General features: G+C 41.0%; 2 protein-coding genes across 3 annotated transcripts in view; one reads left to right on the forward strand and one right to left on the reverse strand.

Annotated features, from left to right (window-relative positions):
• nudt7 (nudix (nucleoside diphosphate linked moiety X)-type motif 7) lies at nt 1-2,349 on the forward strand. Its single transcript, XM_006789489.3, has 4 exons — nt 1-179; nt 839-911; nt 1,600-1,758; nt 1,857-2,349. The coding sequence occupies exons 1-4, from the start codon at nt 55-57 to the stop codon at nt 2,208-2,210; spliced, it is 711 nt and encodes a 236-aa protein (XP_006789552.2). The 5' UTR covers nt 1-54; the 3' UTR covers nt 2,211-2,349.
• nfat5a (nuclear factor of activated T cells 5a) overlaps nt 2,347-23,980 on the reverse strand; it is a 26,452-nt gene continuing 4,818 nt past the window's right edge. The window contains exons 2-12 of one of the 2 annotated variants that reach the window (XM_006789490.2): nt 17,123-17,251; nt 13,849-14,470; nt 13,511-13,694; nt 12,726-12,916; nt 12,426-12,598; nt 12,176-12,310; nt 12,022-12,074; nt 11,769-11,901; nt 10,048-10,232; nt 7,947-9,951; nt 2,347-6,875 (exon numbers count right to left, since the gene is read on the reverse strand). In XM_006789490.2, coding sequence (XP_006789553.2) covers nt 6,493-6,875; nt 7,947-9,951; nt 10,048-10,232; nt 11,769-11,901; nt 12,022-12,074; nt 12,176-12,310; nt 12,426-12,598; nt 12,726-12,916; nt 13,511-13,694; nt 13,849-14,470; nt 17,123-17,251 — 4,193 coding nt within the window. In that variant the 3' untranslated portion in view covers nt 2,347-6,492. Of the gene's footprint in view, nt 6,876-7,946; nt 9,952-10,047; nt 10,233-11,768; nt 11,902-12,021; nt 12,075-12,175; nt 12,311-12,425; nt 12,599-12,725; nt 12,917-13,510; nt 13,695-13,848; nt 14,471-14,657; nt 14,952-17,122; nt 17,252-23,980 lie in introns of those variants that run through there. The other variant, XM_006789491.3, reaches the window with a different exon arrangement.

Consider the following 23,980-nt stretch of genomic DNA (forward strand, 5'->3'; position numbering starts at 1 on the left):
GAGGCTGAGCTGGAGGTAACCAGGATATACAGGATTAGCAAATGAGTACATCAGATGGACAGCTCAGGTTGGAGAGACGAGGCTGAGATGGTTTGGATGTGTGCAGATGATAGATCGCGGATATACTGGAGAAAGGATGTTGAAGATGGAGCTGCCAAGCAGGAGAAAAAGAGGAAGGAGTACGTACAGTGGGTTAGTGAGACAGAGGCTAAAGCTACGGATAGGGCGACCTCTGAAGGAGGCAGCAGAGAGAAGAACGCGACAAAAATACCCTCTCGAGTTTCTCCGCAGTCATGATAATCTCCGTGATCCTATTAGAGAATGTTTTAAATTATCAAACACACTTGTACTCTTTTGAGGCTCAAGCATCAACACCAAATGCTTTAGCTAATTGAATAACGTGTCTAAAGCGGACGTTGTCGCAATTCGACATCACATCCGTTTCTGGTGTTAGCTTAAACTCGGGTAGGAAGTAGCTGTCAATGAAGGGCGAATGGTGTTGGGAAAGTTTACCATTATATACACATTAGCTTTCCTACAACGCAGGTGTTTTCTGAACTACCATGGACTGATTAGACTTAGCTCTGCTGCTAGCGTTAGTTTCACTGTAAGCATTACAGTATTGTTTTTAGCTGTCAACGTTTGTTTTCCAAGATTTTGTGTTTATTTAATAATAAGTCGTACCGGAAAATTCTGTTTCAAGCTCACCTTCCAGATTGTTCAAGACTTGGACTTTAACCAGGTCACTCACTATCATGCACGTTAAAGAAGAGATTATAGGCATTTTAAAGCAGTTTGACATAGGAGATAAGTTTTCCTATCTGCCATTGCTGCCCAGAGCTTCTGTGCTGATCCCGCTGTTCGTGAGGAGTGGGCGGCTATACACCCTGCTGACGCTGCGTTCAAAAGAGGTAACTTGAGTGGGTAAATGCGGTTTCTTCTGACTTCTCTATCTGGGGTTCGCCACAGCATTTCATCTACCTTTATCTGACCCCTATCCCCAGCTTCCTTTTCTGTCACACCAACCCCGTGCATGTCCTCAACATCCTTCTCCAATGCAGGCACCCTCTCTTCTCTGCACTTCCAAACCGTCCCAGCCTTGCCTCTAACCCGAACTATCCCTTTGATGTACTCATTCCTAATCCTGATCATCCCACTAACTTCCCCTAAAATCTCAAAAAGTCATCTCCAAAACATACACAAATACATATAGGTCGTCTCACTAACATCTTACAAACTTTCACTCTTGCTACCGTCTTTCCACGGGCAGTATTGTGGCAAGCACTGTTTCCTCACAGCAAGGTGGTCCAGGGCCTGAACCCACCATCGGGCTGGGGTCTTTATGTCTGACGTTTTGCATGGCTACCTCCCATAGACGGCAGTTAGTGGGGTTACGTTAATGGATGATTCTAAATGGCTGATAGGTGTGAAGGTGAATGCAAATGATTGTGTCTGTGTAGCCCTGTAACAGACCTGTCCAAGATGTACACTTCCTGTCACCCTGTAGCAGCTGAGATAACACTGAGTTGGATGCTATCTCCCAGTCACTGTCTTCATCTATCCTGTAAATCCTTCTTATTTATGTTTGTTTCTTTGTAGCTGAGGACCAGTGCTGGTGAGGTGTGTTTCCCAGGTGGAAAGAGAGACCCCAGTGACCATGACGATGTGGACACAGCTCTGAGAGAAGCGGAAGAGGAGATAGGTCTGTCACCTGATGACGTTCAGGTGGTCTGTACGCTGTTTCCAATCATTAATAAGGTAGAATAAAACATAATTTTCTTTAAGAGTATTGACTGACTTGAGTCTTATTCATTTTCTCAAATCACCCCCTCCTAATTGTTGTTCTTTGTCAACAGACCGGTCTGTTGGTGACCCCAGTTGTTGGCTTCATAGAGGAGTCATTTTGTCCCAGTCCAAACCCAGATGAGGTCAGTGCTGTGTTCACAGTCCCATTGGACTTCTTCACCAGCAAGGAGGACCACCACTCTACATATGGTGTCGTTGGGATGTCGGGGCTGCTGCACTCATTTTATTTTGTGGACAGTGATTCGGGAAGCCAATATCACATATGGGGATTGACTGCCTTGATGGCCATCCTGGTTGCTGTCCTTGCTCTTAAAAAGAAACCCGAGTTTGAAGTTGGCTTTGACTCTGAGGACCCACTAGCATTCTTCCAACAGATCCTACACAGAAGAATCAGTAAACTCTGAACAGCTTTTCCACAATACCTGAAGCCCCATTAAATTTACTGTATAATTTCTATGAATGTGTGTAATAATTGTTTGAAAGGATGTATATAAACTTTTCAGAGTGTGGTGAAAAGATGCAAATAAAAAGATATTTTCAGTTTTTCAAAATTCATTTAATGTAGCAGCAGGATTACAGATATAAACAAAGAGTATACAAATGTCCAGACAAAGGCAAAATTACATGTTAATAATAGTTCAGATGTATGATAACACACCAGGTTTGACCTTTATCCCTACTGCAGGGTCTTAAGGCTAGATACTAAAGCTCAAGCTACACAGAACGGATACAACAGAACTGTTGGAGAATGTGAAATAGAAGCGAACTAGGAAAAGTGAGCAAACTGATTACACACAAGATACAGCTCACACTATTGGCAATTTAATTTATCATGGTTGCCCCTTTTGATCAAGCGTTTCACAGCAACAATAGTAATGTTGACAAGCACATCAACACAAAGTTCTCGATAAAAACAATCTCCACTGTCTCGTCCCTTTTACCTCACATGTACAAATCTCATGAGGCATGAAAAGCATTTTCAATAGAAAACAACAAGGTGACAATTCACTGGTGAAGCTGCACAATATTATGTTGATATCTTGCAACGGATTGAGAACATGTTAAAGTATAACAGTTACGGTTATGTCCGTGTCAGGGGGAGGAGAGAGTAACGGAAAAGCTTTCGGATGTTAAACAGTCTTAGAGAATAAAAAGGAGCAATGAGACAAAAGGGACACCAGTAAACACAGCAGAGCAACGTTTAAGTTATCAAGGCACACAAAGTTCTGTTGAAAGCGTCACAATTGAAATTCAAAATACCCCTGCAGTATATTTCACATTTAAATATACATGGATATTCATTTACATGACTAAAGGACAAAAATATTATGCAAAGATTTGTGTGCTCTTTTCAACGCCTTTAAATCAACACAGCTTCTTTTTTTTTTCTCCCCCCAGTGAAGTGGCTATTCGACAAAGTCGGACTGAAATGAATAATAATAATAAAACTAATGGTCGGTTTTGAAATAAACACCACAATCAAAAACAATTTGACCAATGTGCAGTGACACAAATGACAGCTGGTGCCGCCTTGCCCATCCCCTTCCCTCCGCCTCAAAATATATCTTCTCTAAGCCTAGGATTGGTCCGATGTCAGATGTAGAGCAAGCTCCATTCCACACACCATGAGGTAAAAATTTACATTCATGAAACCGAAGTCACGGGTTGGCTTTCTGTGTTGGTATGGCTTTAAGAGGCATTACTGTTCCGCACTTCTTCCACAACATCATGTGCTCTTTAGCTCCCCTAACTGAGAGGGATGGAATGCTTGGAAACATCACTACTGCACTCTAACTTGATCTACAGTTAATGGACGAGTCAAAGTGCCATTTGAGATGCATGATGTTAAAAAACAAAAACAAAAGAGGAGTTTAAAATACAAAACGCCCACACAAAACACACAGAGACGAGTAAACTTCACGTTATGTTCTACAGTTTGCGTAAAGTCAATATCATGACAGTAGATTTAAGTCTAACATAATCGCTTGATGTCCACTTACATTTCTAGTTTCAGTCATAGACTTAATAAACCTGCGCTTCATTTCAGGGGAAAAAAACCAACAAAACACTAGCAATGATAGTTCTTTGCTATGAGCAAAAAAGAAAAAAAGTTTAGTTTTACAAAAATACTCTACATTTTGATACATGGATTACAAAATTCTAAAAAAGATAAGTTACTTTTAAAATGGATCACTAACAGCTGCAAAGATAAAAGAGTATGACCATGAAAATGTAAACAATGCATGTGAGCAATGCGATACTAATGTCTGAAGTTTCCAAGAAAAAAAACATGTCCTTTTTTGGGGGGGATAACGCCAAATTGGCTAATATTAGATTTGGGAAGTTCAGCAATGTCAACTCTTCATTGAAAAATAGAATGATTGGTGGAAATGTTAATGAGCTAAACTGATCCATGAAGCAAAGTACCTTCGCAAAACTATCAGAAATCTTGTAAAAGAGCAAAACAAAACAACCCCCCCAGCATGCTGAATTGTTAGCCATGTGAGAGCTGCATTATGTGAACGAACAAATGCAAATGAGTAAACGTTACGATGGCGAGGACAAAATGGCGACCATTCACAATCAGGAGCTTTGGTATGCCTGGGTGGGTGCACTCCAGTCTGATCCCTCAACAACAGCCAGCACTGTAGACTCGACTTTGCTTCCAAACTAAAAACGAATGCAAGTGCTATTGATAGTACAAACTGTACTAACACGACGACAGAAGTGTCCATTACTCCTCTACATAGCACTAAAGATGGAATCAAAAATGGCAACCTCTATGTAACAGATTTCATCTACCAGTGAGCCCCTGTTCACAACACAAAGAACAGGAGCCAGCTTCATGCGGCGCCAACCTGCACGGGCTACAAACAGAAACAAAAACTTAATATCGAAACACAACACGAACAACAGTAAAAACATTCCAACGAGAAGAACCGAGACTTAGTACAAAAGAAAAAAAACAATGAAGATCCTTCATGTAAATGTACAAACTAAATGAATCAGTATTTCAGATGTGTTGTCAGTGTCTAAAACACAAAAGGCCTAGTTACCACTCAAACACTGACAAGTGACAATGCCGTTTGTGGGAATGGCTGTTTTTGGATAGACTTGACTGGACCACTGGGACTGAATACAAAGAGGGACTCAACAGTGAGCAGACGTTCTATACAAAGTTGTCTAGACCTCAAAAATACTCTGACATGAGAGAAAATGTAAAAACGATGTATCTATTTGTACAAAGATGACTGCTTTCAGCTTTTTTCCCCTCTTCTTCTTCTCTTTGTTTTTTTTTTAACCCCACCCACTGGACGTTTCAGAGTACAAATTCATCTTAGATCAGTAGAGAGCTGTGGACGGATATAAGGAGTAGCAGGTTACACAAAAGAGGTTATAAAGTGCTTTAGATAAAATGTTTATAAAACCACACAACACTCCATTTTCACTAGTGGAAAGTTTTTTTTCTATCCACATTTAACTGATAAAGAGTTAACTTTTTCAAAAGCAACAAAAGGAAAAAAAACACACCCTAAATAGTTGAATGCTATTTAAAATTTCACCAAGAAAGGCCTGCACATAAGAGAACACTGGGAAGTGCCAAGCAAAGGCCACGTCACATGGATGAATCTCATTTATGAGTGTGCAATATTCCCTCAACTCACCAGCGTGCTTTCAGTAACACAATGTCTTTACCGGACTTTTTGTGATAAAAAATTTATTTCATACTTGATGTGCCGACACCAATATTAAACTGCGCTGCCTCTAATAATAAACCACTTGAGTGCAGACTCCACCCATGCCGGTAAATGTTATTAAAAGAAAACGTGAAACATTATCCTACAAAGAACTGTACAGTCTAATATTCTGTACTCTTGGAGCAAATTTAATGGCATTTTTGACATATGCAAATGTAAGCTGTGTATTAACAGCATGATTGTTCATATTCTCCACAGCAAAAGAAGTTTAAATCTAATTACTGTGATGTGATTTCATCCCTGTTTTTACCCAAACTGACAAAAATAAAAAAAATAAAAAATAAAAACACCCACTGTCTCAAAGTGAAATGAAATCTTGGGGAGTTTACACACTCAAAATGAGATTCTGCCTTTATCTGACAGTTATGTGCAATCTGATATTCCATATCTGACTGTTTTTTATTTTTAAATCTGCCTTCACAACACTCTCCCATCACGGCACCATTCCTCTGTCACCGTTCCTCTGTTGCTGACATTCTTTATCCCTTTCCTGTTTTTTTCCACAAATATTTTTATCCTCATCATCATAATCATTACCACCACCGTCATCATCTCTTAGGCTCACATTATTTTAAAAAGAAACAAAAAACCCAACTGGCAACAAAACACTGCATTTGTGCGGCTGGATAAAGCAGTTATTACAGGCCTCTCTGATCCTGCAAGAGGGGTAATAACAAAGGTGGGTTCATTAATTCAAGAACAATGGATAAATGGAGGCTACAGTTAATGATAAATATTTCTTAAAAACAGGTCACATGAACTCATGATTTGGGTTTTCAGTAAAAAGGGCAAGTAATTCTTAAATATTTAAATGACTTTTTTTTAGCATTGGCACAAACCCCTACACATGGCCATTTTTAGGGTGTATAACTCTGAGCTACATACACATCACTCACCCCCTAAGTGCTGACAATGGTCCAAACAATAATCACTGCTTCTGTAGGCTTTCCAGTAGGTCCTCAATTTTATCCATGCTGGACGATGTCGATATGGATGCCTGCAGTTGATTCTGTAAGCTGCTCTGTATCTGTGTCTGTAGACTGGTCTGCATTGGTGTTGGTAGGCTCGCTTCTAGGTTTCCTTGTAAACTGGACTGAAGGGCTGTTTGTGTGTTTGCCTGCATTGCGTTCTCCAAGGTGGTCTGCATTTGTGCCTGAAGGGTGTTCTGCAAGCTGCTATGCATGGTAGCTGGGATTGGGGAGGCAGCCTGGGCCATGGGCTGATCCAGCAGAGTCTGCATGTGACCGGAGTTCTGGATTTGGTTCTGCGCAGGTTGGCTGGGTCCAGAAGAAGTGAGTAGCTGGGATGAGTCTAAAAGAAAAAGAAAATAATTTTATACATCATTAAACAGTAAATGTAGCATATAACTGTAGCAATGGAGTAACACAAGAAGCATATGGATTCGAGCTGTGCCTGACTAGATGACCAATTATCACTACTGTCACTAGTGGGTACCAGACATACTAGCTGTTTAATCTAATTCTTTCAAATTTTAATTGATGCCAAATGCCGGTATATTGTGTCCTGGATGCTATGCAGCCATCTATCACCAGATGGAGCATCGTTGTTGATAAATGCCATAAATCTGTTAATCAGGCTTGATTTTTTTTGTTAAGACTATTAGGGTTAGGTCTTTTAAAGGCGAAAGAATGAGTTTGCGGATACAAGCGGTACCCTTCCTCTGAAGGGTGGATGGACTCTCCCTGAGTGATAGGGTGAGGAGTTCAGTCATTCAGGACGGGCTCAGAGCAGAGCCGCTTCTGCTCAACATCAAAAGAGGTCATTTGAGGTGGTTGTCTCCTGAGTAAGATGTTTTAATTTAATTAAGTGGTTGTCAAGAGTTTTTGAACAAGGCACATCATTCGCAATGCACAGCCCAATACGCAGCACTTTTCAGTTGCAATTTATTCATTTCTCGGATGTCAATTTGTCATATTTTAATAATATGTGAAAATCTTTTTTAGTACCATGTTTTCTTATTATATTTAATATTGGATTATTTTAAGTGTTTTGCCTTTTCTTCATTGTCTGGAGTAAAACATGAAATATTCATAACGCAACGTGTGAGGTACCGCACAGTTAAGAGGCATGATTTATTGTTGATAGATGTGATTAATGGTTTCAAATGCCTTTGTTTTGAGATTTTGACATTGTCCATTATACTTAATATCAGAGTGTTTCTTAGTTTTAGACTATTCGGTTAGACTAATTTTTTTATCCCTCCGATTTAGCCGACTAAGAGAATAGTCACCAGGAACCGGATATGGATATAGTTAATAGGTTGAGCATGATAGTACCATATTCTTCAGAAAATAAGAATTTAACACGGGTAACTTTGATTTACTCTACATTAAAAGGTGTAGAGGATCAAAATTGTCTTACCATTCTGAATGCCAAAAACAAACAGACTGGCCTGTCCTTGAGAAGCCACATTGCCACCCACAGATGTCTGGAAAAGCTGCTCTGGGGGCTGCTGACCAGGGCTGGCTACCACACCGACACCACCCTGCACCACAAAGATGGTTGTGGCGGGGGCTGGAGCCTGGTTGTTGAGCTCCTGTGAGCCAATAGTACTCTGCAAGCTGGACAGATTTGTCTGTGGTATGAACAGCTCCACAGGTTGATTGTTTTGGACGGAGCTTGAACTTGGGCCCACTTGCATTGGCTGCTGTTCCTGGAACAAGCTCTGTTGTTGGTTCTCAGTGGTTGTTGAGTTGCTGCCCGAAGAGCTCTGGTCTTGGAAGGACATGGGCTCTGCTGTATCTGACTGGGTGATTCCAACACTAATGGTCCCCATAGGGGAAGGGCCTGGGGTCTGGGTGCTAAAGAGAATAGTAGGGGCGATAGCCTGTGGGTTCAGATCTGTGGTGCACAGAAGCAGACCTGTTTGCTGTGGTGCAGGGTTGCCCTGTGAGTGATTGGGAATACTTTGAAATAAGGAACCCTGCTGGCCCATTGGAAGCTGTGCTGGTTGTTGTTGGTTCTGCTGTGGGGACTGCTGCTGATCCATTGGGGTGCTCTGTTGCTGCATTTGAGACTGCGGTTGATTTTGAAACATTGAAACAGACTGATGTTGGCTGGCTGATGTCTCCATGGAGGAGATGAATGCCAGCTGCTGCTGTTGCTGGGGCTGATGGTTCGGCGTCAGGTATAGGGTTGATCCTGTGGACTGCTGCTCTGAGTTGAGACTGCCACTAGCCAGTACGGTCAGGGTATTCTGGATGAGGGCAGCCTGGACCTGCTGTTGGGACCCCTGGGTTTCGGCCATGGGCCTAGGCGACTGGAAAAGTTGCTGTGGGGGGGATGTGTGTGAAGGAGGCTGTGTTGGGAAGCTAGTCTGGATAGTAAGCAGTTCTCCAGCCTGTTGAAGGAGAGAGCTGGCCTGAAGGTGTTGCTGTAAATTCTCCAAAACCTGCTGCTCTTGAAGTTGCTGCTGTTGCTGTTGTAGGTTGCTCAACGCTTGATTTTGCTGCTGCTGCTGTTGTTGTTGCAGCTGATGTTGCTGTAAATTGGTAAGAATATGATTTTGTTGTTGCTGATCCTGAAGCTGAATATTGTTTAGAACTTGCTGTTGCTGATTTTGTTGCAATTGTTGTTGCTGTTGTTGAATATTCTCCATAATTTGCTGTTGCTCTTGTGGCTGTAATATAAGTTGCTGTTGCATCTGTATGTTGTTGATGACTTGCTGCTGTTGCTGCTGAAGGTTTCCAAGTATTTGTTGCTGTTGTTGAAACTGCTGTTGTATTTGTTGCTGCTGCTCCTGTTGTTGTATCTGTAGCTGTTGCTGTGCTGACAGTGAATTATCTGTACCTCCCAGTCTAAGGCTGTTCATGTTCTCCTGGACATGCTGCTGAAGGGATTCTGCAGAAGGTGTGGGGCTATACAGCACAGAATTTAGCTGCTGCTGAGCTACAGCTGCTTCTAACACCTGCTGGAGCGTGGTGTTACTTCCCCCCTGGAGTTCTCTAACTGCCCTTTCCAGCTGGGCCACCTCTTCCTGGGGAAAGAGGGAGACTTGGGACTGCTGTGGCTGTGCCTGAGAGGAAGGTGCTATCTGTGGCATGGCCACAACCACCACCCCTGCACTACTACTGGAACTCTCAGGTGACAAGCTTTCCTGGGGGTCTCTAAGGAACTGCTGGGGGACTTCTGGTGTCACAGGTGGTATTGTGGTGTCTCCTGACACAGAGAAGGAGGTTGTTGGGGCAATTTCTTGCTTTTGTATCGTGCTGAGGGACTCTAAGCTAGGGAAGACCGGGGGTGCCTGGGGAAGGTCCACATCTTCTGATGGTAAGGGCATTGTTCTCTGAAAGGACTCTCCACCTGGATGAGGGCTAGAGCCAAGGTCCAGAGTCTGCTGCACTGTGATGAGTGGATCAGGGGATGACTGAGAAAGAAAAACAGTGTTACAGACCGTATTTCTCAAGTAAATATTTTAAAATCTCTTCCTCAAAAGAAGAGGAAGAAGTAGGGGGTATCTTACTTTGAAGACCTCTGTCGATGGTGGATTGCTAGACACTTCCATAGGTGTGTCCTCTTGCCGTTTGGATGTCTGGTCAGAGATTTCTGTTTGTTCAGAGGGCATAGATTTGATCGGGGTATCAAATAAGCAGGTCTTGACCATGGATATCCCCTCCGTTTTTACTGTCAGGACATTTGAGTTATCAGCTGGAGGTAAGAGTAGAGAAAAGGACTGTTAGAATGTGAGATGGCAATGATTAGCTACTTGAAATCTACACGAGGAGCTTAGCACACATGACAATAGATGACAAGCTGCATGTTCCATGTTTGTAATGGATGATGTGGAGAAAAAAACCCATCCAACACCAAGCACAAGGCAGTTTGCAACAACCATACAAATCAGGAGGGTATTATCTACTTTTACCATGACCACTTGCCATCAAAACGCTTTTTGTAATCCAACTACAAATGTTATTTGTTAGATTGCGCACATGGCAAACAGCTACTTTGTGTTCCTGTTTTAAACTTCAATTGAACTAAACTAAAACTACTAAGCTTCAACATCCAGCTTAAAAAGGAAGGAGTTTCCAAAGTTCAACCAGGAATTTTAAAACCAAGAAATAGATGTTTCTGATTACGGGCCTGACAGCAGCAAAGCATTCTGACACATTTTGTTAGTAAACCTTTCTATCCAGCGGATTAGATAGCGTTCTGTGTCTTAAATATGGAGGCTGTTTTTGACACCCTGCACCTTCACCATTTCCCTCTCACTCTCCCACTCTTACCTGTGATCCACCTCCTCTTTATTTTCTGTGCAGTTTCTTCTTTTCCCCTTGTCACTCAGACTCAGGCTACCAGCTTCACCGTGCCTAAAATTACTTGAACCCACACAAAAGTCCCCTTTCATCTTCCAACATTACGCTGATATGGACTTATAGATTCACTTAAACAGGACTTTCAGTGAGTTAAACAATTCCCGTTTTTATCTCAGCTGGTGGGGGGCTTTGACAGTTCTGTGCCATTGTGAGCTTTAATTTTTTTAAATGAAACACAAGAAGAAAAAACAATTAAATAACCTTGTAAAGTAAAAGCCATAAGTGTCTGTTTTATTAAATGTATTTGACATTTGCAGATTTCAAGTAAATCAATACGATATTCCAAGAGTTTTTAGTAGAGATCACTTACAATAAATCTGCTGACTTACTGTATTATATTATAATTATACATTTCTTAAATGCTACATCTCCTAAAATAACAATAAAACAAATAATTCAGATTATTTAAATAAACTACCATCCTGCTACTACAATCCCTTGTTAATAATAAGATCGCTGAATGCTATGCCACCTGTTCCAGACATGCTCCAATGTCAGGACCAATTATATCTGCTACACATTTACATATTAAACCTTCATCTGTTAGTGAAACACAAAGGACTGCCAGTGATCCCTACATCTCTTTTTGCCATTAGGGTAAATGTGTCTGTGACAGCAATAATTGTGGCACTGCTTAATCAGCCATTAGATTTGTCTATATGATTGATTATAATGGTGTAGTGCTTTTAAAACTTGTTATAACTATCTGAAAACAGTACTATGTTAGCTCTATTCACTCTCTTCAAAACAGAAATAGCCCATAAGTGTCACACTTAGCAATAAGTGTCAACATTTAAAAGCCATCAATGCCACGACGGCTGAAAATCGTGAACTATGTAACTTTCATGCATAGGCTGCTTGCTGTTACCTGAGTCTGGAGTGTAGGTGAAGGGTTGGGCTTCATGTGATCTACCGGCATTGGTCATCACAAAAATTCCCACAGAAACAGGAGAAGTGATTGACTGGTTGTGAAACGGAGGGACTGTCACTATCAAGTGATTCTGGAAAAAAAAGATCACATTTTTGTGTCAAGTGTATGCCAAAAAACAGGTTTGATACAGCAGCTTAGATTATTCAGTGTAAAACTCAAGGGGATCACCATCATCCCCACTTGCATATACCTGATGGAAAAGATCCATGTCAATCTTTGCTTCGGCTTGCCAGGAATTATCATCTGAGAATTCAAAAAGATTTGAGAGGGTTTATATGCAGAAAACCATTCACACACATGACATCGAGCTACAATGCTACTGACAAAAGAAATTGCTACAACACCTGTAATGTTCTCCTGAAAAATAACTTTGGTTCCTTTAAGGAAGTTCTTTCCGATTATAAAAACTTCCTCGCCTCCTTTCACTGAGCAGCTGTGGAGACTCTTTCTCAGGATCTCTGGCACTCCTGCTGGCTGAGCTGAAGAGTAAAAGAAGATTCAAACTATCATTAATAACATAACATAAAACTAAAACACATATTATAAATATTAGCCATCAAATTGTTTCAGGAATCCTAGTTGGCTGTTACTCACTGCAGAGGATCGGCGATGAGGGAACCTGTAAAGTCAGGGTTGATCCATCAGGCTGGGGGATGCTGACTCTGAAGGCCAACCTGGCTCGTGTACTCTTCTTCTTGGATCCTGCAACACCAATGCGGGCTTCGACATCTGCATTACGGAGCTTCAAAATTCCTACACAGTCCACTCTGTAGAAACAACACAGGAAGGAGAAGGAAGGGATAACTAAATATACAAAAGCACATACCAAATACTTTTTAAATATTAACACTGCAAGTAATAACTAGTCTTTAATTATCTTTAAGAACTCCTTACGCAAGTGTCATATCATTGCTGGGCTCCAGAGGAATCTCAATAACTGTGGTGCCTTCTATGTCCACCTCTTTGCAAGCAGTGGTGTTGCGTCCTGTCACTCTGCATGCCTGGTAGAAACCATGAGGCTTCACTCTGCCTGCATCATTTGCTACAAACACCTGCAGCACAACTGATTCACTCACACCTTCCAACTGCAGACAAAAAAAATAAAAAATAAAATTAGTTTTCCAGATTCTAATAAAAAACCCAAAACAAACAAAAAACACCTCAGCCCTGAAAGATTTTCAGTTAAATATAAAAGTTTTAATCATTTGCCAATCAACGCAATCATTTATCTGTGAGCATTATTCATGGTACAAAAGAAGCATGTGATCTGTTCATAACCACTGAGCCATTCAAGAGCGATGTCAAGAATTTATTACTTTAATAATGAATACAAGGCAATCACTAGTCATTCACTATCCCTACCCTGATTTATCATCAAGAGGTAAAGGTACTTGTTTGGTTGTTTGCAGTGCGAGTACTGGATTTACTGTTGATTTAAAAAAAAATAATTAAAAAAAAGAAATGAAATCAAAGAGACAAGTAGGTTATCCATGTTAAATGCCAGCTATTGAAATAGGAGAAAGGAAACAAGCACGTGGGCAGTGCTTGTACAATCTTTCTCGTGCAGTACTCCACACTCAGTGTATTGGTTATATTCGATCGATCTTATTCGGCAGCTTCTTCCTTAGGTGGTAATATTTCGTTTTTTAAGAAGCTACTGGAAGCTTTTGTACTCCAACCTTGACAGTGGGGAATCCTTGTTGTGTACGATCTTTGACAGAACCTCTGCTGCCCTCAGTCAGATAGCGAGCTCTGTGCTGGGTCTCTGGCTGCACCAGGATCTTTAGCTCCTTCCCATCACTCCTCTGAGGGAACTGAGCAGACAGTGACCCACCTTTCACTGCAGTTCCTGACTCGAGAGAGCTGCAGAGGACAAAAAATGATGATGACATTAGCGTGACATCCAAGAATCCAATTACCCCAAGCACAACTTTAATCGACCTTAATGTATTCCTACAAAGGGGAGAGGCACTCTGACCTAAAGAGACAGAATGTACTCTAGTAAGTGTCACCATACCTGGATATGGAACTGGTCTTATCTGTGCCCAGCTGGGATAGCACATAGTGAGGCGCTTTGGCGCTGTCAGCATCAAACACATCCATGCTGTCTTCTGGAGGAGCAGGCTTGGGACCGGGCCGCTGGCGAGGAGTACGTTTTCTAGACTTGCGTGGCACCTCCGTGTTGTCATTGTAGGAGATGGAGCTGATCAAACTGAAGTTCGAGACAGAATCATCGGCCCACATGCTGCTGCTTTGCTCCGAGTCGGGACCTGGTGCACCAGATATGGTAGGTTCCTCTTGGCAAGACATCTGGCTGTCATCAAACAGATCCTCAGGTGGTGGGGATATGCTCAACACAGTCCTTCGCTTTGATGGAGTGTTCTGGGGCTGCTGGACTCCTAGCCCCGGCAACCCTCCCGGCCCTACATCCCCTACTGTAGCGTTTGCTCCACTGCTGCTTCTGTTGGGGGCACCCTCCGCACCTTGCATCTCTGAAACACCAGCGCCATCTCCTCCGCTGGAGTGGAGATGCTGGGCAACCTTGAGATGGTCTGACGATGAGGTAGAGGGGCCAGAGGATGTAACGCCTATGGCGAGGGAGGAAGAGGCAGAAGGGCTGGAGGTGGAAGAGGTGGCATCTGTAGTAGTGCATATAGATATAAAAGTTAGGACAGATGTTCACCACATAGCAGGCTAGCAGTCCCATTCAAGCAGCTGAATTTGTGCATGATTTGTATAGATTTCCCCTCTTCCCAACTCTAATTTCAACAAACTGTTGTGGGTTATGTGCTCTCACTGTGCATGCGAGAGCTGTCAAGCACTGACCAAATGTTCTGAAGTTAAAGTTGAGAAGGGTACTATAGGTCCCACAATGTTTTGATTTCCTACAAAACCTCTGATTAAAAATCAATGTGACAAAACTGACATGCCTTGTTTACAAAAACAAAAGCAAGCTACAAATTGTTACATACACATTGCCAGAAAGAAAAATAACAAAATCTGGTCAAACTTTCTTGTACAGCCAAATTTGCAAGCTGATAATGTGGCGCCAAATTTAATTTGCCAGGTTTACAGTAGAGTTTGTGCAATGTGCATTCAATAGTAAACAGTAGTTTGCGCATGCCAATTGGAATATTTGGTTGGGACTGAGCGTAGCCATGGAGACAGAATAAACAAGCCTCTGACCTATGGAGCAGTGAACTGCAGACCATTTTATATGCAGACACTCCCTGCCTCAGAGGGCACTTCCTGCAATAAAAACGAGACAGCCAATGAGCAACAAGAGAGCTGATCATTCAAGACTTAACTTCTGTCAATCAGTAAACTGGATGAGTTAATATACTGAAGGAAGGAGTATCTTTTGAAGTTTATCATTTATAGACACTCGGAAGCACGTTTGTTTGGTTAATGATGATCTAAAAGACATCACATGAGTCATGCTTTTGATCAGCACTGCTTAGGGCCAGCTGGGTCAGACATGATAGTAAAAAGGCAGCGTTAAAAAAGAAAAAAGAAAAAGCGCGCTCTCTCCAACATGATTGTTCACCGGTTAGTTTGCTTTTTAGATGAAAACCATGACTAGAATTCTTCACAGTTTTAACTGATGTCAAGAACATCAAAATGCACCATGATCCAAGATCAGGCCATTTTCTTTGCTTTTGATAAGTGATATTCAAAAATACAGTCCAACGTTTGCTGGGGCAACTTCACTGTTTCATGAGTAGACTAAACCATTGTAATTAGTGAAAATGTTAGCAACTCTGTAACATGAGAGTCAAACACTTGTGCACAGTTCACGGTGCAACAGATGCATCTCTTTTACTTTTGTTAAAAGCATTTAAAACTCAAACTATAGGGAGGGCAATACTCAAATAAAGCGAAAGAAATTGAAAACGTGAAATGCAATATGCCAACTTTAAAACACTATATAACGTCATAACATGAGGGATGTTGTAGGAGATGATTTGGATCTGTAAAGCTGAGACAATCTGATGGGTTTTTTTTAATTTACATTGAGAGCCAAGGGAAAAATAAAATTTAGTACAAGCGTCAAAAAGTTATAAAAAAAGAAACCCAAATCATCGGTGAAACAATAAATAAGAGGCCATGTCAGCATGCAAACGCTGCATTCTGAATTTCAAATTTTGATGTAGCTGTACATGTAGCTGGTGTTTGTTGTCAAAGATGCAAAGGTTGAGTCTGCTGTGATGGCGAAAACAGGGGAATTCAAATTGGTATTTATCTGCTCAGCTATAATACATAATACATACAATAAATGATCTGAACTGTCATTGAATAACATGAACGGCAGAACACTTTTTCCTGGTCACACTCAAAAGGCGCATAAAATTGCCGTCCCTGGCCTGTGGGCCACGCTTTCAGGAACCTGGCCACAAAGAGTGTTAAATGACCAGTTAAGACATTAGTCTAAAACACTACATAAATATATATATATTTTTAGAGATTTAGATTTATACTGTGAACTGGTTAAGTGAGGTGGTGGAGGTGTGTTTGTAGAGTGGGTGAATATAAAAGGTAAAGTGCTGTTATGGTGCTTGATATGTTTTGAAATGTTTTTATTAACACTCTAAAAAAATCAAAACATTGAGAGGTTAAAATGTTGCCACTGTAGAGTTGGTTCAGAGCAGCTTCAACTCCATTGTTTAAGATACTGTCAACACTGCCTCCAGCCTCTGTACCAAAGTACACAACACTACTTAGCACACAGCTGTGTGGAGTTAAATGATATCTTCACATCAGGTGCTAAGGGTGTTGAAATTTTTCACTAGGCCCGAAAACAGCGAGTGTCAAGTCAGGCTTCATAAGCAACGTCACTTTCCATGCTGCTGCTAGTTAACAGGATCGCCCACCACTAACAGTAAAAGATGCTGACAGACAACAACACAACAGACATCAATACGGTATAATATTGGAAAATGTTAAAGTTACAACATATATTTGAATAAATCCTGTGTTTAGCTGCACAGAAGGGCTTTAGAACTAAACCCCGACTGACTTGTTGGTGCTGTACCCTTGTATAACATGGGGCCCAGCTGACACATAATAACCATGTATCCTCATGTCAGCAGTTTTGAAATTCTTAATACACACTAGCCTATATAAATCTCCTTTAGTCACAAATCTTGCCTCGGAAACTGATGAAAGGGTGAAGTTGCCCCCAGTCACTCACACAAGGCCACATTTCTTTACCCCTGCTGACTTGGGTAATAGTTTGTTACAGAGAAACTGATCCCAGATCATGGTTTTCATGGACTGAGCAGGTAGCTCACCTGACGCCAAGGCTGCAGAGGGGGGAGGTCCCGCCTCTCCCCCACTATTCTGGCTCATGGTGGGTGGGTCTGTCTGGGTGGACGACGGCTGGAGCTGGAGTTCTTTGGGGAGGAGGTCATATACCGACTCTGCCATAAAGGATGAGCAGGAGAATACAAATTAGTTTCTGAAAAATAAATGAGATTATTGGTAATTAGAGGACAATGCAACTAAAAAAAAGATCCATACCCGCTCTTCTTAGATGAAAATATTCTGTTTTTAAATACCCATTTTCAGCAGGTTTCCTTTTAACCTGTTAGGAACGGTGGACCATGATGAAAATAGCAACCTTCAAGTCACAACTGCTCCCAACTTTTTAAAAATAGAACAAAAAAACCCACCTGCCTTTATTGCCAGTTAACTCAAATAGGTGTTGTCACAATTTAACCCTGGAAACATGAAGCACACAATGTCCTAACTTATTCTACTGAAAACAAGGCCTCAAGGGTTGCATAAGGCAGCCGTCTTAGCCTCAAACTGAAGCTAATGCAGAACTGCTCTCAAGCACAGTCCAAGTAATAATACAACCGCTGGAGCTTAGTTCTAGAAATCGTCACAATTCTTCGCAAAATAGAACCTTGCCAACAGTCAATTTCACTTCCACTAATGCAAGCTTCATGGCAAAAACAAAACTCCTGCAGTATCTCACCAAAACTGGTTGTTTCCTCTTTTGCTTTTCGAAGACAAGTGGAAGCAATACTGCAATCCTCCCACATCTCTTACAAATTCTGCAGTCAACACTAGCACAACACAGGGTATCTTATGATGAACTAAATTAGCCTCCCGTGGGGTTTGGTGTAATAAAACCCACAGAGTCATGAAGATATTTAATGGCAACATGATTCCTTGTAGACATAACGACCACTGCAGCCACACTGGAATAAATCAGATCGGATGCTAGATAAACACATGATTAGGTAGTGCGGTTGCTTAGAAACAGGCACCTATCAACACCTTGATATGGATATTTCAGCTTTGCATCGACAGCACCAAGGATGCGTAGTAGTCATCTAACACTTGCCTATGATTTTGTTCCCAACAGAGCGATGACGCTGACAAGACACATGATCTTGCACTTCTGTGATGTCAGTGATGGTGCTGAGCTGGTGGCAATGCATCACCAAAGTTCACACAATGAACAAATAAAATCTGCTATTGTTTGCATCAAATCCCCTTACAGCACTGCTGAATGAATAGCACAATCTAAATGTCAAAAGGCCAGAGAAAGTTTCATCTCTTTTTCTTAACAAATATAGAAAGAGCTGTGATACAGTGGGGCAAAAAAGTATTTAGTCAGCCACCGATTGTGCAAGTTCCCCCACTTAAAATGATGACAGAGGTCAGTAATTTGCACCAGAGGTACACTTCAACTGTGAGAGACAGAATGTGAAAAAAAAATCCATGAATTCACATGGTAGGATTTGTAAAGAATTTATTCATAAATCAGGGTGGAAAATAAGTATTTGGTCAATAACAAAAATACAACTCAATACTTTGTAACATAACCTTTGTTGGCAATAACAGAGGTCAAACGTTTACTATAGGTCTTTACCAGGTTTGCACACACAGTAGCTGGTATTTTGGCCCATTCCTCCATGCAGATCTTCTCAAGAGCAGTGATGTTTTGGGGCTGTCGCCGAGCAACACGGACTTTCAACTCCCGCCACAGATTTTCTATGGGGTTGAGGTCTGGAGACTGGCTAGGCCACTCCAGGACTTTCAAATGCTTCTTACGGTGCCACTCCTTTGTTGCCCGGGCGGTGTGTTTTGGATCATTGTCATGTTGGAAGACCCAGCCTCGTTTCATCTTCAAAGTTCTCACTGATGGAAGGAGGTTTTGGCTCAAAATCTCACGATACTTGGCCCCATTCATTCTGTCCTTAACACGGATCAGTCGTCCTGTCCCCTTGGCAGAAAAACAGCCCCATAGCATGATGTTTCCACCCCCATGCTTCACAGTAGGTATGGTGTTCTTGGGATGCAACTCAGTATTCTTCTTCCTCCAAACACGACGAGTTGAGTTTAGACCAAAAAGTTCTACTTTGGTTTCATCTGACCACATGACATTCTCCCAATCCTCTGCTGTATCATCCATGTGCTCTCTGGCAAACTTCAGACGGGCCTGGACATGCACTGGCTTCAGCAGCGGAACACATCTGGCACTGCGGGATTTGATTCCCTGCCGTTGTAGTGTGTTACTGATGGTGACCTTTGTTACTTTGGTCCCAGCTCTCTGCAGGTCATTCACCAGGTCCCCCCGTGTGGTTCTGGGATCTTTGCTCACCGTTCTCATGATCATTTTGACCCCACGGGATGAGATCTTGCGTGGAGCCCCAGATCGAGGGAGATTATCAGTGGTCTTGTATGTCTTCCATTTTCTGATGATTGCTCCCACAGTTGATTTTTTCACACCAAGCTGCTTGCCTATTGTAGATTCACTCTTCCCAGTATGGTGCAGGTCTACAATTCTTTTCCTGGTGTCCTTCGAAAGCTCTTTGGTCTTGGCCATGGCGGAGTTTGGAGTCTGACTGGTTGAGGCTGTGGACAGGTGTCTTTTATACAGATGATGAGGTCAAACAGGTGCCATTCATACAGGTAACGAGTGGGGGACAGAAAAGCTTCTTACAGAAGACGTTACAGGTCTGTGAGAGCCAGGGATTTTCCTTGTTTGAGGTGACCAAATACTTATTTTCCACCCTGATTTACGAATAAATTCTTTACAAATCCTACCATGTGAATTCATGGATTTTTTTTTCACATTCTGTCTCTCACAGTTGAAGTGTACCTCTGGTGCAAATTACTGACCTCTGTCATCATTTTAAGTGGGGGAACTTGCACAATCGGTGGCTGACTAAATACTTTTTTGCCCCACTGTATTTCACAGATCTCGGTGAGATCAGTTTCCTGTGCAGCTAGAAAAATAAAACGTGGATTTCAGTGAACCTGTTCACAGCGAGCTTCAGAGACTGCCAGCAACAGTCCAATCGTGTGCACGAATATCACAACAGCCCTCAATCTTTGCCTGTGGTGCGTGGCATGAAGAAAGTGAGTCTTTGTTGCTGATTGCATTACAGATTGACTGACAACGAGACATGACCTCAGCCTTAACTAGTATCCCTATGAACAATAGAAGCATGCATAGTGGGTCCACTGAACATGTGCTGTCACCTGCTTTGAACCCATGTATTAGGGCTGTTCGATATAACGATATATATCGGATGACGATATAGAAACGTCTATCGTTTAATTTTACGCTATCGTTTGTTTCGTGGTGTTGCAAAATAAACTGTTTACGGCAATATTTTTTCATTATTTTGATGGTCACTGTAGTTGCTATATTAATTTCTTAAAGTTCTCACTTTCTCTTATATTTAATATAACCACACTACAGACAGACAAGCGTTTGTTTTTATGCGTTGTCGTTAGCAACAACGACGGTAAAACCACCGCGTGTCTGCTTGTTCCACATAAACATTTCACAATAAAGCTCAAGATCCTGTTGAGACTTTTCAAAATAAACTGAATCACGTGAAAGATACAGAGTGTTTACGGATGAGAAGCAAAAAAGAGCGGTGCTAAAAAAAATAAACCTTAGACTCAAATGTTAGAACAGGCTTTTCCCTGCAGCACGCTGTGTAATAAATACTCACAAAGAAAACGGCGGCCGTTACAACTTATGTCTAAAAATGTATAGTTTCATGCATCAGTTAAAACACTCGACTCCAGGTACGCGACGCCCAACTGGAAACACTTCACGCAAGTCGAGCTGCCCGAGATTCACAGAATTTATAGAAAATGTTAAATTTTTGTGATTTATATCATTATCGGACGATCGATGTCTTAATATCAGGATATGAGATTTTGGTCATATCGCACAGCCCTATAATGTATATGCTTCAGTATTCAATCACATGCAAACAAATGTTCTCTTCATAGACTCCCAACACATGTGCAGGAGTAGCAAAAAAAAAAAAGAGCAGCACATAATAAAAAACAAAGGACAAAAATTGCTATTCACTAAGCTGGGTACCCTCTTGCCAAGGTTGGCAAAAGGCTTACATGTACTGGACAGATCAAAAGGAGTCCACACTGTGTTAAAGAATGTCACTGTTGGCCTGAAAGGGGTATAAATCACCCGTTCTCTCTGGGTGCTTGCTGGTCACACAGCAACACAAAACAACCACAGAAAGTCAAACTGTAAAAGGGTTCATTGTTCCTAGGATTTTTTCTTTAAAAAAAAACAAAAAAAAAACAGCACACATGCACTACAAATGGTTGTTTATTAGAAATAAACTTTACAGAATCGTATAATCTGCTTGACTACAACTCAGAGCTCTACTAAATTACCCCTCTAAAAGTTCACCACAGTGCAGTTTAAGCCTAAAGGATTTGCTCGTGATGGGAAACCTACCCAAGAAATGTTTTCAAATCAGAAGCATTTTAAGGAGTCTTTTATGAATCATAAAAGCCAACAATAATGATTAGCATGTTTACCTGCAGCACAAATTTGTTTAAATGTGCACAAATATCAGGTTGAGAAACACACAAGATTCAATTATCTTGTGACACAGGCCAATAACCACACATTGTTATTGAGTCAATCACTTCAGGTTCATAAATGCAGATTGGAGTGCTGTCAGCGATTTAATTTTTATTTTTTAAGCACACTTTCCAGTTTACGGTGTGCAGTATATGCAAAAGAGTGCTTCTATATTCAAACCGTGCTGTGGCTTGTGCTCATGGAGACTTGAAATAAAAATGATTAATTGGAGCCCTATTGTTTTCTCCCATTTATTCTCTATTTTCTTTGAATTTAAAATTCCATCTAAAGCAAAAAAAAAAAAAAAATGCTCATAATAATCCATCAACTAAACAGCAGGATTTTCAAATGCTTTGTTGAGAGAGTCCAACAGCCATAATGTTTAGTAGGGCTTTTATTTTCATGTACAATTTTGGCTTCTGGCAATTATTAAATTAAAATGAATGTGGTAAAACAAATATTCTGCTGGAATCAATTTCATTTGAATGTTCCTGTTTAAATTTAAATCCAGCAGAAGTTGTGCGTCTACACCCCTGCATAAACCTGCACCTCACTTATTTAATCTATCCAAAAGTATAACTTTCAAAACCAAACAAGCTTTCTGTAGGTGAAAATGTCACTTTCCCCAAGAGTGCAGCTCTGTGGCTACCTGGGCTTCTTTTTTAAGCTTCCCATTTGTATATAAACCTCCAGTGGCGGAACCGCTCTGTATACCTTTACAAAGATAACAACATCAAACGAGTAGCGCTGATTAAAGCTGGGTGATAGATTCACTTTTTCAGGAAAACCAGAAAATGTTATTTTTACTTCTTAAACAGACTCTGTGGGCTTAGAAGCCGTTTTGCAGCATATACAAAAAATCCTGAAGTTTGAAAACAAATGTTATCTCAATTTTAAATGTGTGTGAGAAACAGTATACTAAGTGCTTCAATTAGTGGAAACGCCATACTAAGAAACTGCTGTAGTGTCAACAGCTGCTGTTTGGATTTTGTTGCACACCTTCTCCTGCAAGTCCTTGAAGCCAGTCTCGTCAGTCATCACTGTCCTGAAATGCCTCCAGGAAAATTATCTTTAATTTTATTCGTCACCTGTGCTTAACCCTAGAACACTAACGTCGGATGATTTTCACCCACGTGCTTGTAGTCAAATGCCATCTTTTGTTTATTTCTCCCACAGTTGTCAGCGATGCACAGAGACTGTGCCTTCTCTGGACAAGGCTCACACGACAAGGAAGAGGTGGGCAGAAGAAAAAGTTATGTCTATTATTTAATTTTTAAACAATATTTTTGTTTACGATTCTCAGTTTATTTATTTTTTACTCATTTTGAAGCGTTTGTATAGGGTCCCCCAATGATACCGTTTTCATTTCATGAGACGTTGTTTAAGGGGAAATGTAACAAGAGTAATTCAATTTGCCACATATTAGGTTACTTATTCGGATGGGAAGTATGTTTTATCAGGCATATGATATCAGGTAAAAAAAATACCTGACATTAGTGACAGTGTTATAAAACTGCACATAAGTGTTCTGGGGTGAAGAACTGCTCTTTATCTGTCAAAACAGATAAAAACCTCTTTAAAGGTTTTCTGACCAATCTTTAAAATAGGTTTTAAAATGTAGGTTAACTCTCCAGTTCACAAAATACACTTCCTGCACTACATTTTGGTCTTATTTTGTCTGTTTGGACAAATCTATAAGCTTGTCCAAACAGTAGCCTGCAGCACACTAACCTGCCAGGAGGTGGACTGACTTTAACCTAGACTTAGAACAATTAAATTATTAGACAAGCACATGTTTGGTTTGTTTTTTTCATGTTAAAAAAAAGGGGCGGGGAATGCATCACAACCTACAGTGGTGCTTTAATTATGGTTTTGAACACATAACAATATGGTCAAGCCAGAGTAGCGACATAAAAGCTACTTGCCACATTTAAACCACAAAGAATGCCATTTTGGCTTTTAAAGCTAATGGTTTATCTTAAATTTTAAATTACTGCAAGAAATGGCCCAATACAATTTTTATTTGCTTTCAGATGGATAAACAAGGTTTAACAAAATTACTTAAACGACATTTCTACAGTGTAAATTGATTGTACTGTACTCCTAATCATAATTTTATGGATTCTGCTTGTGGCTGTAGCTATAGAGGTGAGCATGCATGGGGATGTGGATGTTAGCAGAGGGAAACCACAAGGCCACATTAATTATTAAACAATACCATACAAAAGATGGTCCTCTGCTAATATATGTAGGCAACTTTGTGACAACTACATATCTG

Source organism: Neolamprologus brichardi, chromosome 7, assembly GCF_056152115.1.
Source record: "Neolamprologus brichardi isolate AB-2024 chromosome 7, ASM5615211v1, whole genome shotgun sequence".
Classification (NCBI taxonomy): Eukaryota; Metazoa; Chordata; class Actinopteri; order Cichliformes; family Cichlidae; genus Neolamprologus; species Neolamprologus brichardi.

Coding starts and splice junctions, on each gene's coding strand:
- nudt7 (XM_006789489.3), top strand. CDS start 55: ATGGACAGCTCAGGTTGGAGAGACGAGGCTGAGATGGTTTGGATGTGT. Junction 180..838: donor CAGGAGAAAAAGAGGAAGGA/GTACGTACAGTG, acceptor ATTGCTGCCCAG/AGCTTCTGTGCTGATCCCGC. Junction 912..1,599: donor TGACGCTGCGTTCAAAAGAG/GTAACTTGAGTG, acceptor GTTTCTTTGTAG/CTGAGGACCAGTGCTGGTGA.